This window comes from Alligator sinensis, unplaced genomic scaffold, assembly GCF_000455745.1.
Source record: "Alligator sinensis unplaced genomic scaffold, ASM45574v1 scaffold311_1, whole genome shotgun sequence".
NCBI classification, from domain to species: domain Eukaryota; kingdom Metazoa; phylum Chordata; order Crocodylia; family Alligatoridae; genus Alligator; species Alligator sinensis.
The window spans coordinates 268,120-285,984 of NW_005842355.1; the positions used below are offsets into that span (position 1 = coordinate 268,120).

General features: G+C 47.7%; 1 protein-coding gene across 1 annotated transcript in view; it reads left to right on the forward strand.

The window, feature by feature from the left end:
• Nucleotides 1-17,865, forward strand: part of CSPG4 (chondroitin sulfate proteoglycan 4) — a 74,941-nt gene that overhangs the window by 37,021 nt on the left and 20,055 nt on the right. Inside the window, exons 2-5 of the mRNA XM_006029075.3 lie at nucleotides 8,262-8,425; nucleotides 11,887-15,471; nucleotides 15,915-16,394; nucleotides 16,891-17,067. Of these exons, the coding sequence (XP_006029137.1) occupies nucleotides 8,262-8,425; nucleotides 11,887-15,471; nucleotides 15,915-16,394; nucleotides 16,891-17,067 (4,406 nt within the window). The remainder of the gene's footprint in view (nucleotides 1-8,261; nucleotides 8,426-11,886; nucleotides 15,472-15,914; nucleotides 16,395-16,890; nucleotides 17,068-17,865) is intronic.

Below are 17,865 nucleotides of genomic sequence, written 5' to 3' on the forward strand. Positions count from 1 at the left end.
TGATTTCTTGACCTATTATAGGCTGGTCTGAAGTCTCTATTTCAAAGGCGTGGGGAGTTGTAATACACCAGGCAAAGAACAGCTAGAGAGGTCCTGTGGAAACAGGCTTGGCTTGGCAAAGATACCAGCTCTGTGAAGCACATTGCCTTGCGGGAGTGTTTGTTGGGACAGTAGCTGGGACAAACAGTGTTGCCTGCGAGGCCAAGGGTGGGAGAGCCCCTCAGCAGCAAAAATAGCTATTCAGAAAATAGAGAGGCCAAAAATAATTTGTTTTTTAAGCAATGAAAGAGGAAGAAAGGAAGGAGGGATGAGTGGCAGCCAACACTTTCCAGGCTCTTCCTGAATTGTCCCATTGAGAGCTCTTATGCTGCATACATGTTCATCACCAGCTTCCTGTGGGTGCCCCGGGGTAGCGCCGGCGCACAGAGCCTCCTCTTGTTGGTCTTCACCCAAGGAGAATTACGATGTAGGGCAGGATACTACTGAGAGGCCAGTTAAGAAGAATCAGAACAGCAGCCTATAATCTACTGACTGCTGGCCGGGCACTCGGAAATTGTGACTGAGGCGTCTTGCTGCTCTATGAACGCCTTTCTCTCCCTCAGTCTCTCGTTCTGGCAAAGCAGAGGAGAGTCATTTCCTGAGCGACATTTGGAGTTGGGTGCGGGAGGTATTTTTAGCTCAATGACTGAGCATCAAGGAGATAACCACCACCAACAGTGGAGGACATGACTGTTGAGGCCCTCAGCCCAGAAGGTGGGGGCCCATTCACAGCCATCAGCAGGCAGCAATGAACACTGAAGTGCCCCAGGGGTAAGTGCACTCACTGCATTTGCCCCAGGGGTAAGTGTTTGCTGTGGTAGGCTGCATGCCTGTGGGGCTGATCCTACAGGAGCAGAAGGGAAGGCAGGGCTGGAGCATCTGGGTCACAGGAGCATCAGTTAGCTTGGCAACCCCATGACAGAAGAGGAAAAGAGACAGGCAGGATGCTCTGCTGATTAAAGCACTAGCTGGCCCTGGATTCAACTCACTCCCCTGCCACAAACCTCTATGGCCTGATTAAGCCTCTTGTGCCTCAGCTCCCCCTCAAAACACTGGGGATAATAGCCTCACAGTGGGTGGTGAGGATAAGTGCATTAAAGAAGATGAACCATGATGACAGGATCCATATGAGAACCTCAGATAGGGGGAAAGTGTAGCCAGCAAAATTATCAGGGTCTTGATCATGTGTAACAGGCAGAAACCACCTGGGGACTGGGTTCAGTGTCTTAGGAGGTCTCTTCCAGTCTCGTGTCTAGTCTCCCTACATTTCCCCAGGTGTAGGTTACCAGTTGATAAGTGTGACAGTATAATGGCTGCATTAGCCCTGGTCTCAAGGACACCCCAAAATTCAGACTGGGAAGGCTGACTGGGTTTGTGGCAGGACACTATTAGAGACTGCATCGCAGTGTCACAACCTTTTTTTTTTTCCTCCTCAGTGTCACAACCAGCTAATCCCTTAAATCAGAGACACTTATTACTAATTGGCTGCAGTAGTCCCTGAGGCCCCAGGCTGGGATTAAAATGTCATGCTGCCAGGTGCAGTGGAGCCATATAAGAAAAGACAGTGCCTGCTCCCAAGCCCTGAAGCTCTTATTTATAAAATGGAAAACAAGTTATTGTGCCAAGATCATTGTCCTTTCTGTCATATCAGGCTAATAAAGGCAGAGCTGATTATAGCAGCCAACTCCTCTTAGCTAGCATCTCCTAAACTAATTACACAAACTTTTATGAACTTCAGGAGCCCTGGCTGCTCCCAGCTTAGCATCTGTATTCCAGTGACACTGGCCCTTTAAAGGTGTATGAGAAGACCCTTCCCTACTCCACCGCAGTAAAAAATGTACGCACAAATAGGACCATGAATCCTCAAATCCAGCAGTGGAGGACAGGGCTCAAGCTTTGTGCCTGCTAGACACTACCTGTGCCACTATTCAGCACTTCTCAGGGACAGCCTAAGATTCACACTACCAGGGTTCAGTGCCTCAGGAGCAAGATGTTCTAGCAGAGCTGTGTGGGTGGCCAATATTGCACTGGGAAGGAGGTGCAGGTCAGGGCTAAGATAAGGACTGACAAAGCCCTGGACTGGAACAGTACAGCATGTTTCAGCTCAGGACTTGTAGAGCTGTAGAGAGTCTAGGATTGGAAGGGCACAGGGCACTGTAAATCAGGACTGAAGTGAGGGCCCTGGATTGTACAAATGTGCATTGCCAGAGCTTCTAGAAAACCCAGTGCTAGAAAAGCAATTGTGCAAGTCAGGCTTAGGATGCATCTGTTGACCCTGGCCTGGAGCAGCAGGACAGGGCAAATTGCATGTTTAGAGGGCAGTGTAACGGCAGAGGTTTTGCACAAAGCCTCAAGTTCTTGTACCATGCCTGGCTTCAGGCACTGCTAGGAGCCTACAGTTTTATGCATGATACAAGAGAAATTCCCAAAGGAACAAATGACAGCTATACACCTAGGGTCTGATTTTGTTCCACCTATTAGAGACCTAAGTGGATTTAGCCACCTAAGTACAGTCCCATTTCACCCAGCTTGAGTCGCTGTAAAACTGTTAATGTAAAAGATGGGGAGTTCTCTTCCTCCACAAGGCATTTTTGAGACATAATCTGAAGGCTAAATTGACAGTGAGTTACAGAAGTAGATGAGTTAATATTTTTTTCTGGAACTTGAGCAGGATGGAATAGGACTGTACTGAGGTGCCCAAGAAAATCTGTTCCCTCACACCACCTGACTTTCAACCTTAAATGTACAAAAATGATGAGCCAGGCCCCTCAAGTCACATGAGATTGCCTTAACTATCACAGAATCTGAAAAACATAGCCACAGAGTCACATTTGCAACTTCTCTGCAAGCATGAGGACTAGAAGCATGGGTATAAGTGTTTGAAAAAAGCTGAGATTTTTCATGTAATAACATGACTCCAAGAGCTGAGGGTTTAAGAAAAACATAAAATATAAGAGCAACAGCTATTTTTGTCTAAAAATCTCCCCTTAAACTCTAGACACTTTAAAAAGAAATCCAACTTTCAGCTGGAACATTTAGTACAAACAACTTGTTTCCACCTGCATCTCCAAACCTCAGCATCCTCTTCACTTTGTTTTAAACTAGAAACATTAAAGTTAAAGGCCCTGCTCAAAACAATGTCTGCAATGGAAGTCTGCTGTCTCCGGATATAATTCCCTCCCTGACTTGGCTGGAGAAATGAGAAAGAGAGCAAAGCTGAAATAAACCAGGGTTCGCAGGGAGACAAATAGCAGTAACTCACATTTATATAGTTCATTTCTCATGGAAGAATCCCAAAGCAGTTTGCAGCTTGTATAAGGGTTGCTCATCCACCAGTGAAATGCAGATCTCCATAGTCAGCTATCTTGTATCAGCACTTTATACATAAGTTTTGGAAGGAAAATAGGACAGCTTCTCTGGCAACATCAGGGGTAATTGAGGTGGGACAAAATGTACATGCTGCAGGAATTGCTGGATGAGGTCCTGTCAACTTTGTTATGCAGAAGTTCAGGCTGGATGATTATAGTCTCTTCTGGTCTTGAAACCTATAACTCTGATTAATCATGTCAAGAACCAGAAGTTGAACTCCGTACCCTATTTATTATTATTTGTACTGCAGTTGGAACCACAGACGTCAACCTAAACTAGGACCCTAAGATGCTAGGGGCTGTACAAACACATATGGAGAGGCCACCTCTGCAGCAAAGAACTCACCACCTACATAGAGAAGACAGGCGCAGGGTGGAAAGTGAAGGTTCTTCTCACTCAGCATACACCTATGCAACACTATGCAGCACCTTGTGGAGTTTCCCAAGCTAGGTCCAAAGCACTCGGGGGCAGTCATGTTAGAAAGACGCAGATCTTTTATTATACTAAACAAAAAGCTATTGGAGTGATGGATCAGTTCAGAGGAGGACAGTGACCTTCAACATCTCAGTGGATAAAATCAAGACTTTTGTGATTCATCCTTGTGCTTAGTCAAAAAGAACTAGGATTCCAACCTGACACATGCCAAGTACATGTATAACAACCAGGAAATGAGCGGGCTCATAATATGTGCTGGCAGCTGTGCCTAGAGTTAAACAGGAGGGACAGTTTGGAAGGGAGGACCAGCACTAACATGCAGATCTCACTGCCCTGCCAGAATTCAGCAGAGCTACGCTCCTTCTTGCCCATATGTAAATCTCAAAGAGAAATCCATGGGCCGTACCCCTTTGGCAGATGAATGCAAGCATTGCTCACACAGCTAAATAATATCAGGGAGACCTCTCTCTCACTGAAGTCACTGGGATGTTCCTAAGGACTGGAATTCAGAACACCCTTTTGGAGATCAGAAGGTGATCTCCTTTATAGGGTAAAGTAAGATGTAGAAATAGAACTGTACTCTTCTCAGGGCTTCTCAGAAGAGCAAGGTTTAGATAAAAATCAAGGAGGCCAGAGTCTGAATCAGAAAGAAAATGTGAAAAGACAGAGAGACAGGAGTCCTGCCTTTACCAGCATCAAGGCTGTAACCTGTAACCTTGCCAACAAGGGGTAATTTCAAATCATCCCTTGCAGATGCAGTTCCAGCGCTGCCTAATCACTGTATTTGTGGTCCATTTGCTATACAACCTGTATTAGCAAATTGTACCTGCAGGAGATAAACCTGACTAATTCCCTGTCAGTTCTAGAAGCCATCAGTTGCAGCCACAGAGATAATTGGCCTCAACCTCAACACAAGAAGTCAAGCAAGAAAGCTTCCAAAGTTCTTAAGAGAAGCAAACATGTCGTGTACAATGCAGTCACCTGGATGTAAGAGTGGAATCCCTACAATCAAATGCCTGAAGGCAGCTGATACACTTAGGAGCTATTTGAAGTAAAATAAATTTCAAGTTGTGAAATAGGTTATCTTCTCATTTACACTTGTGTAAATCAAGCGGTAACTCCACTGAGGACATTTGACCCTGGTCACAACCAGTGTCCAGGCAATTTCACCCATACAGGCATAACCTGGGGCTGATCTAGTGGCTCCTTTATGACCTCATCTTATACCTGTAGCATGAGGTGGAGTAGGAGGAGGAAGATAGGCATATCTCAGCACCTCTGAAAGCCAGACCACTTTAAATTAGTGCCTAATAGGTACTTAACTCTAGATAGTTTAGGTTTGAAAATCTTGGCTTCATAAGCCAAGGGCTCAAAGGATATGCCTTGACGGCATGATGTATTGCAGCATTTTGATTACAAAGTGCTGCTAGGACTGGAGAGAGTTGAATCTCTGCTTTGTACATGAGGGATGGATAAGGGGCCTGTGGTGGGGCTCATGACAGATGGGTAGTGTTGTGTGATGGTAGGTGATTTGAGTATAATAGGATGTCTCACCAGTGTTTTTTAAGTTGGGCAGGGATATATGGGAACTTTTGAAATAGAGTGCTTTATTTCACACATGTACAGTTAACTTAGGAGACTTTCTGGATTGTGACTGCATCTTCAGATCTACCTACTTACCCATAACTGTTCCCTTCCTTACTTTTAAGCCAAGGGTCGGCAATGTTTTTGAGCAGAGTGCCAAAAAACCCTGTAACCTTGACTGGGCAGTGACAGGGGCCTACCCAGGGCCCAGGCTGGCTGTGGTATGCCAAGCAAAATGACTTAATGCACCATGCTCTAGCACACATCAGGGGTTGCTGACTCCTGTTTTAAGCAGTTATGGCAGCATTTTCCCAGATTCTTCCTCTGTTGATCTCCTTCTGGGCTCATGACTGAACCTCCACTGCAAGCCCCACTTCCACAGCTGATTTTCTGTGAGCCTTGTCAAGTGCCTATTGTTGAGTGCCATGATCCCACTTGAGATTGTGAGCTCCAGATTTAGGAACAGCTGGTTTACGGATTTTAACTGTTGTTTTCCTTAATGCGCATACATAGCAGCAATCCCAAATTCAAATTAACACAGTGTTTATATAAGGTAATGTGTTAATTTGTTTTATGTGTTCTATATAACATACACTATGTGCAATGTGTGCATGCATGTGTGTGTATCTACATGCATACATAAAACCACTTAAAAATGTAAAATTTAAGTAAGTAAAGTGAGGAAATGCCAGCATTATAGTTATTCATGAAACTTTAATTTTTCCCTTTTGTATATATGCATTATGATATATGATGCAATGTGATCATATACATTTCTGAGGACTTCAATTTCTAGCATTTACTAGCTTCTGAATGCTTCACTTTTAGCAGTGTAGTTCTCGGTGTTTTACACATACACAAATGCAAGAATAATTTCCCCAGGACCAGGGCCAGATTAACCCTTTAGTGGTTCCTAGGCAAACAAATTAGTGTCCCCCTATTTAATACTGTATATGTATATTACTTTTTTCACTCAATAATTATAATATGTAAAATAAGCACAGCTAGGCCCCTTCCTCCCTTAGGGCCCTAGGCATGTGCCTAGTTTGCCTATGTGTTAATCCAGCCCTGCCCTGGACTGAAAAGCAGCCACCTTTGAGTTGAAGTTCAACAATGCACAGCAACAGCATCTTAAAGAGAAAGCCAGGAAGATTACGGTATCCATCTGAATCTGCAGTTTTGCATATTGTAGATTTACCCTGTGCTTAAAATGAACTGCAGTTCTGTTGTTTGTTCAAGCCACTCATAAATAATGACACCAGCCACAAACGTTGGAAGAGTACTGCCAGACTGGCAGGAGCAGACTATATTGTGAACGTGAAGTAAAACTGTACATGCAATAGCAGATTCAACAAAAAATAACTTTGGATTCACAAATGCAGATTCAACATATTCCCATCTCTCACAAGTTCAGCGGGCCAAGATCCACCGCTGGAATAAAACAGTACAATTGTAGTAACTTAAACTGAGTTACAGTAAGATACTAGGTAATGGTCTGGCCTGATATGTAGTATGGTCGCTGTCAGAAGACTCTACCCTTCCTTGCTGTGGGATAGATTTGATGGCCTAATGAGTTTTTTCCATCTCTAATGATTATTCCTCTAAACTGGAACGTGGCCAGACCACTGGAACTAACAAACCTGCTCTTGTGCAATGATGACAGGGAAAAATTCTCTCAAAAACAATTAACACACTATCTGGGCTCTGAAAAGCACAACCTTCTTCATTTTTATGACAGCTCTATGAAGCCCTGCCATAAAGGGACACATGGGAACTGGAAAGGATTAGTTTGGAGGGTTTTCCTTGTCTTTTCATGAGCTGCAGATGCCAAATGATGCTCTCTTTGCTTAGCTAAGAGTCCAGATTTGCTACTTGCAATGCATTTCTGCAGTGGGAAATGTGCTGAAGTCCAAGCCCAACAGCTCCTTGAGGTGACACTAACAACAGACCCCTGAGAAAGAAGCTCTTTGAATGACACCCACCTGGGTATTTGCTAGATATATGGCTCACCAAAGGCAGAGACAGAGATTTTATTATGCTGGTCAGGAAGGCTGGGGAATGTACTGCCAACCTGCTGACCTGCTACCCCACCTAGCGCCCATGAGGGGTCTGTGCAGCTTCCTGGCCTCGCATTTGCTTTTCATTAGCTTTTTTAACACCACCAGGAGATGAAATAACAAAGGAGCTGTAGAGGTTACTGGATTTCAGTTCTGGGATGACAGAAAAATTACAGGGAGCTAAAATCTCTTATTAATTTGACCCCATATAAGTGGACCCTGGAAGTTAAAAACAACACAGCCCTATAAAAAACATAACACAAATTACCAAGACAGTGGAGTTCCTGCAGACAGTGGTTCCTCTGCACTGCCCTGCACAGGAACTGGCTTCAGTCCCACAGGCCCCTTCACCCTGCTTGGCCAGAGCTGGTTTTGTAGCCTCTCACCATCAATACTGCATCTAGACCCAGCACTCTTCCCTGCCTATGCAGGGGGTCGGACTCGATGATCTATTGAGGTCCCTTCCGACCCTAACATCTATGAATCTATGAATACTGTTTATTTCTATCTGTGGGCCCTACAGGTGAGATCAGGGCTGCAGTTCTCATGGCCCCACTCAGTCTGCATGTTTGGGGCTAGTTCCTGCCATCAGAGACGTTACACTCCAAACAGACAAGGCAGACGGGAGGTGGGAGGGGAAGTGCACCCGAGCAGTGCACCCAGCAGGTCAGTGGCAGGACTGGGAATAGAGTCCCCGTTTCCTGAATGTCAGTCCAGGGGAACACGCTTCCTCCCTTTGTAGGCACCCAAGCCCATAACCTTATCTCTTTCCCCCAGCTTCTTTCTTTGGAGACAGCTTTGTGGAGGTGCCCTCAGTGGATGCATACAGCACAGTTCATCTCCGCCTCCAGTTCTACACAAGTCAGCACAATGGTCTCCTCTTCCTGGCTGCTGGACAGGCTGACTACCTCCTGATGGAGCTGCAATCCGGCATCCTACAGGTCAGGAAGGCTCTTTTCTTTCTCCAGCAGGGATACCAAGCCTCCTGGCCACATTTGGACTTAGACAAGGCAGGCTTTGTCCCACTGAGGTCACAAGGGAAACCTGCTTACTCCCAGGCTGGGTTTGGTGCTCAGCGTGAAGCCCAGTGAGGAACCTGCGAGCAGACTGCTCTGGGCCTGACAGTGTGATGTGGGTAGTGACTGCCACCAAGCTGTACATTTTTAGGGCAATGGTGCTATCATAGAATACCCTTCCCCTCCCCCACCTCCACCCCAAGTTCTAGGGCCCTAAATGGAAGATGTAGATACAGGTATCTGACTCCCCTGACAGTCAGACCACCTATGGAAGTTTGGAGTATTCTAAGGTAAAGGGCAGCTAATAGGAGAGACAGGGGTTCAGAAGGAAGCCATGGAAACCACCAGCTCAGGGCCAAGTTCAGCTTTGACTAGGCAAACTTCAGAAAGGTTGGTGAGCCATGGCCTGTAGCACACATGTGACTGCTGTGTTGACAGCTTAGGGCACCATCTGTGATAACCCCCACAGATGTTTTCTTATTGGCCTTCTGCACTAATCCTGGCTCCACATCAGGAGATCTACCACAGGCCAAAGCATGGCAGAGACAATGCCAACAGGCTCCCTTTTACCCTAAACCCTTAAGGCTGCAGGATCGACTATTTTACCCACCTATGACACCTTTTAATCCTACTGACCCATGTACAACCAGTGTTGCACCCACACCCTGCCTTCTAGATGCCAGGTGGGCCCAAGGGTCAGGGTGTCCAGACTGTGGAATAAGCTCCCTCCAGAGGTGGTGCAATCACCTGCTCTGGAAATCTTCAAGAGGAGACTGGACAGGCACTTTGCTGGGGTCACCCGACCCCCAGTTTTCTTTCTTGCTGGGTGCAGGGGGCTGGACCCAATGATCTTCCGAGGTCCCTTCTGGCCTTACAGTCTATGAATCTATGATAGCTGATGCCTTGTTTATAGTCAATGAGTGACAGGGCAGAGGAGGAGAATCCAGAAAAGTGAAGGGCTGTCACTCATCAGCCTCCCCTTGCACAGAAACCTCTCCCTGACCCCAGGAGGAACCAGGGTCAGATGGGCCATCTGAGTGAGCTGGAACATATGGTTCTGCTATCAGTGTCTGTCACAGAGGAACAGTACCAGGAGAGTCCTCTACACATATACTGTTCCCCGACATTTCTCAAGTCCCAAGAAAGCCTCCCCGGGCAGTCTCACAGACCACATAACTAAAGTGTCTGGCAGGCAGCTCTGTGGGGTGGATGATTCTAGGTTTCTCTAATGCAAGCCATCTGTCAGAAGAGAGTCCACTCGACTGGCCCTTCAGGTCCTGTCCTCCAACCCTCTATTACCCAGACTCCAAGGCTGCTCTTTGTGGGGAGACTGTTCCGTCCGAGAAGACAAAGCCTGCTATTTCCCTTGCAGCAGGGGGGAGAGCAATGGTTAAGGAGCCGGAACAGGCCAGGTCCTCAGAAACGAGAGCAGCAGACAGGAAGGGAGACAGGCAGGAGCCCAAAGTGAAGATTCATCAGATGGCTAAGCTCCTCTTTGGTGGGAGAGAGAGGAAGAGAAGAAGGAGGCTCCTCACTCCCACCGTACACAGACGTTCTTGCCTACCCTCTCCAATGATCTCCCAGGCCCAGCGATGGGATGGGAGACCACAGGAAAGACCTCCAAGAAACGGGCACAAAACCTACAGAGGGCTTAGGAAGTGTTTCTAGATGAAGAGATAAGTGTTTTTGGATAGAAAGAGACAGAGAACCTTGGGTCACAGACCATGGAAATATCACAGGGAAGGAATGATGGCTTCTTATACCCCTTTCCGCAACCAACACACATGCCCTACCTACCTTCCTTGAGGTGGGGAGTAGCAGGTGTCCAGTTACCTCTGCATGCCCAGACCTATGGTCCAGATAGCCTGCACAGGGACATAGGATGGATTCTCACTTCACATGACTGTACCTAGATGCATGGGCAGAAAGACAATGCACGCTACATAATGAGCTCCATAGACCTGCTTAATTAATGGACAGATCTCTAGATATCACAGTTACAAGTGGCAGAGAACTCCCTAGGTGTGAATTACTCATACTGTGAGCACATGTACACACATTCACAGCACTGGCCACTGAAAACCCTGAACATGTCAAGGGAGACCATCCACACAGCTCCAAGATACCATCCATTTTAAGCATGGGGAAGAAACAGCTGAGTTCACTGTGAGATAACTGTTAGCAAATCCTGAGTTTTTACATGGGGCTTATGCTGTGTGTCTGCTTCAGAAACAAAATCAATGCAGCATGAAGACTGCCCAGTTAAGAGGTACAGTATTTCCTAGTCCTATTCCCCCTCCTTAAATCTGGTGCTTAATATGTCTTTGCCTACCTCAGCCTCAGTCAGCCATGATCCTACTAGCCCAGTAGGCCTATTGAACTAGTGTGGCACAACAGTGATAGACAATGGCATGCCAGGGGGTGACAGGGTTACATTCACATCAGTCTTTTTCTGACTTCCCAGCCCAAAAAGCCAGATACTTACTTACAGTTGGGTCAAATGGGGCTGGGCACAAGGGCTGAGCAAGGCTTGACCTCATGCCCCTAGATAAGTGATTCTCAACAGGGTGTTGCGGTCAACATGTGCACGTTTCACAAAATAAATACATAAATTTCAAATAGGAATTCATAGTGTCAAAAATTCTGACCTGCCATGGTCTTTCTGAGTTCTTTGCAACAGAATTGTTCTGTTATTTTTTTCTGGAGTAAAAAACCAAGTGAAAATGAAGAACTGGCATTTTCTGATGGGGGCCTTGAGAACCACTGGTCTAGAACTATGACAAAAGATGCTTTAAAACCAGTCTGCCATCACATCAGTGAATCACCAGAAATAGGCCAAGTGTGCAAAGCAACCAGCTTAATGTTGCTTTTGCAGCCTTGGACCAAAGCCTCTCTTGGCACCTCTGTGGACTGGGATGGAGTTCAGCACATTTACACCACACCAAGGAAGTTCACATTTGACTGAGGGGAACATAGAGTAGATGAGGGCACATTCCCACCATTATGTCTAGTGTTTTCTTCCTAGACACCCTTTACATTTTCTGCAGGGCTAAGTTTATAGAAGAGGAGCACAGCTAATATTGTAAAGGCTGAATCTTTATAATGGATGAAGAAAAAGGCACTAATGTTCCTGTCCTACTGAGTTGTACTCTTTGCAGAACCAGAGGGGAGGTCAGAGAAAAGGAATGGGAGACTTCATTTAGAGTGGCCTTTGGGCTGCTGTGACTTGCATCTAGTGAACCATTGCCTGAAGGAGGTTCTGGGAGCTGGGGATCACTATGGCATAAGAACTCCCTAGCCCTGGCCTTACTCCCTTTCCTTGCCTTTCCCAGAGAATGCCATGCACATGCCAAGCTTCCAACTCCACTTGTCTTCTTTCATTGCAGGTTCGACTACAGCTGGGCTCAGAGAAGATAATGGTCAACTCTCCAGCAAGCCTGCAGCTCAATAACTTAGTTATCCACAGTGCTGAGCTGTTGGTCAGTGATGGTCAGATGACTCTGATTGTGGATGGCCTCTTTAACACCTCTGTGGAGATCCGAGGACCCCTACACCTGTTAGACATTCAATATGGTCTCTACATAGGTGGGGCTGGGACCCTGGAGCTGCCATACCTCTCAAGGTCCACCTCACCATTCAGAGGCTGCCTCCATACGGTGATCTTCAATGGCCTAGATGTTCTTTCTCTCCTGACATCTGGTGATGGCTCCAAAATATTCCACAGAGTTCAGGAAGGGTGTAGCACAGAGTTCTCTGCTGGGCCTGATGACCCTTTCAGCTTTCTGGGACCACACTCTTACATTACTTTCCCTGGGTGGAGCGCAAGAGAAGAAGGTACCATTGAATTTGTGATAACAACAAGTATCACTCAGGCCCCTCTGATCTACCAGTCAGGGCTGAACAATGACTTCATCTACCTAGAGATCTTTGATGGACGCTTAAGGGGAGTAGTTGAAAAAGGTAATGGGACTGTCATCCTGCACAACAATTTCTACATCAGTGACGACCAGCAGCACTACGTGAAAGTCTATGTGGACATGTACAAGTTTGAGATCCTTGTTGACTACTATGGCTCACGGACATCCAACCGGGGTATCCACAGCCATCTTGATCTCCAGGGAAGCCTCTTCATTGGAGGTGTGAATGAAAAGGCCTTGCACAGGTTGAGGGAACACCGACTTGCTTTCATCTCTGGGGACAGCTCTGTCAACAGGTCATTCATTGGCTGCTTGGAGGACCTGAGGATAAACCTGGAAAAGAAGAGCCTGCAAGATGCTCTGGTCACAAAGGGCATAACAACAGTCTGTGGAAAGCAGGAGCAGTACTGGGACTATGAGAATGTATATGAGCAGGATGAAGCAACCACAACCCCAGTTCCCGATGTCTGGCACGAAGTGCTGGGCCCAGTGGTGGAACCTTGCCGCCCTGACCCTAGCCTCCCTCCCATCTTTGCCAACCTCACTAGGCTGTTGCATGTCAGCCCCCTCATTGTTGCTGAAGGAGGCACAGCCTTTCTAGAATGGCGACACACCCAGCCTACCATAGACCTCAACAGTGCCAGTATCAGGCAGTCTCAGGTCCTTTTTAGTGTCACAAATGACCCCAGGCATGGCCAGCTGGAACTAGACATACCCAGTTCTAGAAACAGAAGGAAGTTCACTTTGTTGGATGTAGTGAATCGGAAAGTCAAGTATGTCCATGATGGCTCTGAGAGTCCCATGGACCAGCTGATGCTGGAGGTAACGATCACTGCCCGGAGGGGGGTTCCTGACTGTTTGCGGCAAGGCCAGATTTACCTGCTCCCAGTAATGATCAACCCCATCAATGATGCCCCACAAGTGTTCTTCCCCCATGGGGACCTCATGGTGATTCTGGAGCGCACACGGAAGCACCTGGGCATGGACATCATCCAGGCACATGATGATGACACATCCTGTGACAACCTGAAATTCCAGCTGCTTGGCAGCAAGAGAATGGAAGAAGGTTATGTGGAATATGATTTCCAGCCTGGAGTCCCCATTGATGAGTTCTCCTGCAGGGACCTGGAGGCAGGCAATGTGGTCTACGTCCACCAGAGTGGACCATCATTACAGCTCATCTTTCAAGTGAGTGATGGCATGGTCAGGAGCCCAGTGGCTGCTTTGAGAGTCATTGCCATTGAGCCTGACATTCAAGTACACAATAACACAGGCCTGTTCATCTCTCAAGGAGGCACTGTTCTGATCACCACAGCCAACCTCTCGGTAGAGACCAATGCAGTAAAACAAAGAGTAACCATCATTTATCGCCTCACAGATCCTCTCTGGTATGGTGAAATCCAGAAGCAAGGGAGCATGGGAGGGGAGTGGAAGAAAGTTGAAGCTTTCCACCAGCAAGACATTGAGCATGGGCGCGTACAGTATTTCAGCACAGACCCTGAGCACCATCTGGAAGATGTCATGGAGAAGCTGAGGTTCGAGGTTCAAGTTGGCCAGAAGGTCTTAACAAACAACACTTTCCTCATCAGGATCAAAAGGGCGACTATCAAGATGAGGACCATGGTGCCCCTGCTGATGAAAAACAAACGACACAAAAACATCACTACCAGGGAGCTGGAAGCAACCTTGGAGGATCCAAATGCTACCCCACTTTCCTTCTACTATGAAATAATCCAAGCACCCAAAAAAGGAAACCTTGAGCTTCTGGGCAGTAGGCTAACAGAAGGCTTTGGATTTACCCAAGAGGCCTTGCAGAGAAGACAACTCAGCTACAGTGCTACAGTCAGGAATGCTAAAGAGACTGAGGACTCCTTCCAGTTCCGTGTCACTGCTGGTGACCAGTATTCCCCAGTGTATACCTACATGATCAGCATTGGGGGGGACCCAGATGCACCTGCCCTGACCAACGTTCTTTTATCTGTCCTGGAAGGAGGTCAGGCTGTCATCTCCAAGGACCACCTGTTTGTACAGAGCTTAAGTAGTATGGACTATATGTATGAGGTGATTGAAGGGCCAGCTCATGGAAAGTTGATCTGGAGGACATCACCAAACTGGCCTGCCAATGAAGAGGTCATTACCGAGTTCACCAATGAAGACATCCTCCACAGAAGGCTTCTGTATCAGCACGATGACTCTGAGACCACAGAAGATGATATCCCCTTTGTGGCCATCCAGCAGGATGAAGGCAGCACGGACCCTGAAGCAGAAGAGGTAAGGGGGGTCTTTAGAATCTCCATCCAGCCTGTCAATGACCACGCACCCACCCAGGTAGTGAACAAGGTCTTCAATGTAGTGCGGAATGGCCAGCGCTTGCTGACCACTGATGATATTGCCTTTGTGGATGTGGACTCTGGTTTCTCAGATGCCCAGCTGGTGCTGGTGAGGAAAGACATTCTATTTGGTAGCATCCACTCCATTGAGGACAGGAGTCGCCAGGTCTACCGCTTCACCCAGGAGGACTTGAGGAAGAAGAAGATTCTCTTTGTCCACTCAGGGGCTGACCGAGGCTGGATCCAGCTGCAGGTCTCTGATGGCCTCCATCAAACCACAGCTGTCCTGGAAGTACAAGCCTCGGACCCCTACATCCAGATTGTCAACAACACTGGCTTAGTCATCCACCAAGGGAGCCAGGGAACTATTGACTCCTCTGTACTCAGCCTGGAGACTAACATGGACATAAGAAATGATGAGGACATCCGGTTCCTGATAACTACCCCGCCACGATGGGGGATGGTGCTTAGAGGGGGCCAGCCTACAGGGATCTTCTCCCAAAGGAACCTGATGAATGCAGAAATAGTGTACCACCACAATGGCAGCAGGAACTCTAGAGATGAATTCCAGTTTTCTGTAGAAGCGAATCAGGTGGCTGTGGAAGACACCCTGGAGGTCACCGTGTTCCTAGATAACCACCCATCTCCCTTGACCATCATCCACCACAAAAGAATATATGTCTTCGAAGGGGAAGCAGTTGAGATTAAGAAAGACCAGTTGCTGGTAAGTAGGGCTTTCTGAAGTTATCTTGCCTTGATCTTATTTATCCAAGACTTAATGTACCTTCCTGGTTAAAGGATCTGGGACAGCAAAGTTCTGCAGTAACCTCATGAGCTGCTAGGCTTTGCTCTGTAGAACCTGTTAGGCCCAATTTCTGTTCACACTACAGCCCCTTTGAGCTAGGGCCCAGCAGCAGAAAGGAAGTGTAAATACAAGTGTGCCTACATTAAGCCCTCTGTGAATTGCCAGGGGTCATAATCCAATAGAAAATTGGTTACTCTAAGGAAGGGGCATCCCCTTTCTCCATTAAGCAGTCCCAGAGGACTGCTAAACAAACCTTCCTATTACCAGTGAGAACAAGCTGCCTGTCCCATCCCAGGATGAAATGGCCTCTGTGTTAACTCTCCCTTTTTCTCTCACCCTCTTCCTCCCACACAAACATACAGGTGACCCATGAAGAGATCCCACCTCATGAGATCATCTACTCAGTGAGCAGTGACCCTCACTCTGGGTTCCTGGTGATGGTGTATCATGACAGCGATTCTGATGAGCCTCCCAGTCTGGACCCTGTCCATTCCTTCACCCAGGAGGACATCAACGAAGGCAAGGTCCTCTACCTGCACTCCAAGCCTGAAGAGCAGACCGACCAGTTCACTGTGGACATCATGGCCAGCAGGGCAGATGCCCTGGAGGGGATTGTGGTGAACTTGGATGTCCTTCCCATTGCAGTCCCTCTGGAGGTCCACAATGTCACAATCATGGGTGGGGGCTCCACAGTCCTCTCCACAGACATCCTGACCATCCCCAGAGCCTACATCACAGTGCTGAGTGTGGAGTTTGTGATTCTTGAGCCCCCAAAATATGGGACCATCCAGAATATTGATAGACCTGAAGAAGGCAACCTTCACTTCTTCTCCTGGAATGAGGTACAGAAGCGACTGTCTTGGGGCTGGGATACATGGCTAAAAGGGCTTTTGAAGGGACTGCGCCAAGATTAGAACTCATGCACTTGATCCTGATCCCCCAGTGATGTAACTCCACAAAATCAGGCCCAAGTGATACAGGGTGGGTTAGAAGCTCATGAAACAGAGCAGACAGTGGAAATACTGAGGGTCATACATGTTTTCTCTGTGTTGAGAGATCATGGAGCATCACCTCCTGCCTTTGACCCAGGCAAAGAACATCTCCCAGCATCAATGAGGTGGGCTCCTCTGTGCACAGATGGGTCAGTGGGCTGGGATACAGCCCTAGGGGACAGTCCTGTGAGGTCTGATTCTGTAATCCTCAGTTTTCCACCCACTGGCCTGGGTGTCGCAGCACAAGGGAGCAGGCAGGACCCCCTGACGGGTGGCTCCACAGAGAAGCCTTTCAGCAAATGAGACACTCTCAGGCTCCTGAACTCGGTGTCTGTCTCACCCCCAGGTGGAGCAGCAGCTCATCCAGTACACACACGATGGCAGTAAGGCCCTGGCTGACAGCTTCACCATCCTGGCCAATGCCTCTGAGGTTGACCGGCAGAGTCAGCCCAAGACCATCTCCATCACCATCGTGCCACGCATTGACAAGGGGCCTGTGGTTACCATTAATGCCGGGCTGCAGGTAACTGTCCTCACCTGAGGGAGGGAAATCAGAGACCTCTGCCATTGCTTTATCCCAGGGAAGAGGTTTACTTTGGGTGACCCGGAGCCTGCATTGTGGTTGGTGGGGGAGAAGAGTCTCCTTCAGACCCTCTGCAAATGGCACCTATCTACTAGTCAGCAGGGACAGTTTAGGCAACAGCAAGCCTGGAGGCACAGGCAGCCCAGCAAACATCTGATTATAAGCTATCCACAGAGGGAGGGGGGGAGGCTTCCCACACACATACCGGGCACACACTGCTCCTCAAGGCAGCCTAACTCAGAGGGGGATGGGGGCAGGCCATTTCTGAGTTCCTGGGCCTGCAAACTGAGTACACATTACTGGCTATTGAGCAGGGGGTTGAGAGGCACCAGGCAACTGGGACTCAGCTAGTTCTGGTCTCTAGACACCTCATGCTTCTGGACAGAGCTCTTTAGGATCATATCTACTGACTTTCTAGATGCCTTCAGGAAGCAGTGGGTAACATCAGGATTACCATGTTGTGTCCTCCTCTGAATCCCTAATTATTAACTCTTGATCTGCACTTCCTCCTCCCCTGTTTATCTTTGGTTGTCCCAAACAACTAGTGGCTGCCCCACTCCTGGTAATGAAGAGAGCTTACAGCTTTTTTACTCTGTTTCCACTCACCAGAGGAACAAGAATGGCCTTTAGTCTTGGGTGGACCTAAAAGCCCACTGTCTACTCAGTCTAGCATTTCAACAGCTGTCCTGGGCTTGAGGGCTCCAGGCCCAGTGTGATTTCATGCCTGCTGTCTTGAGC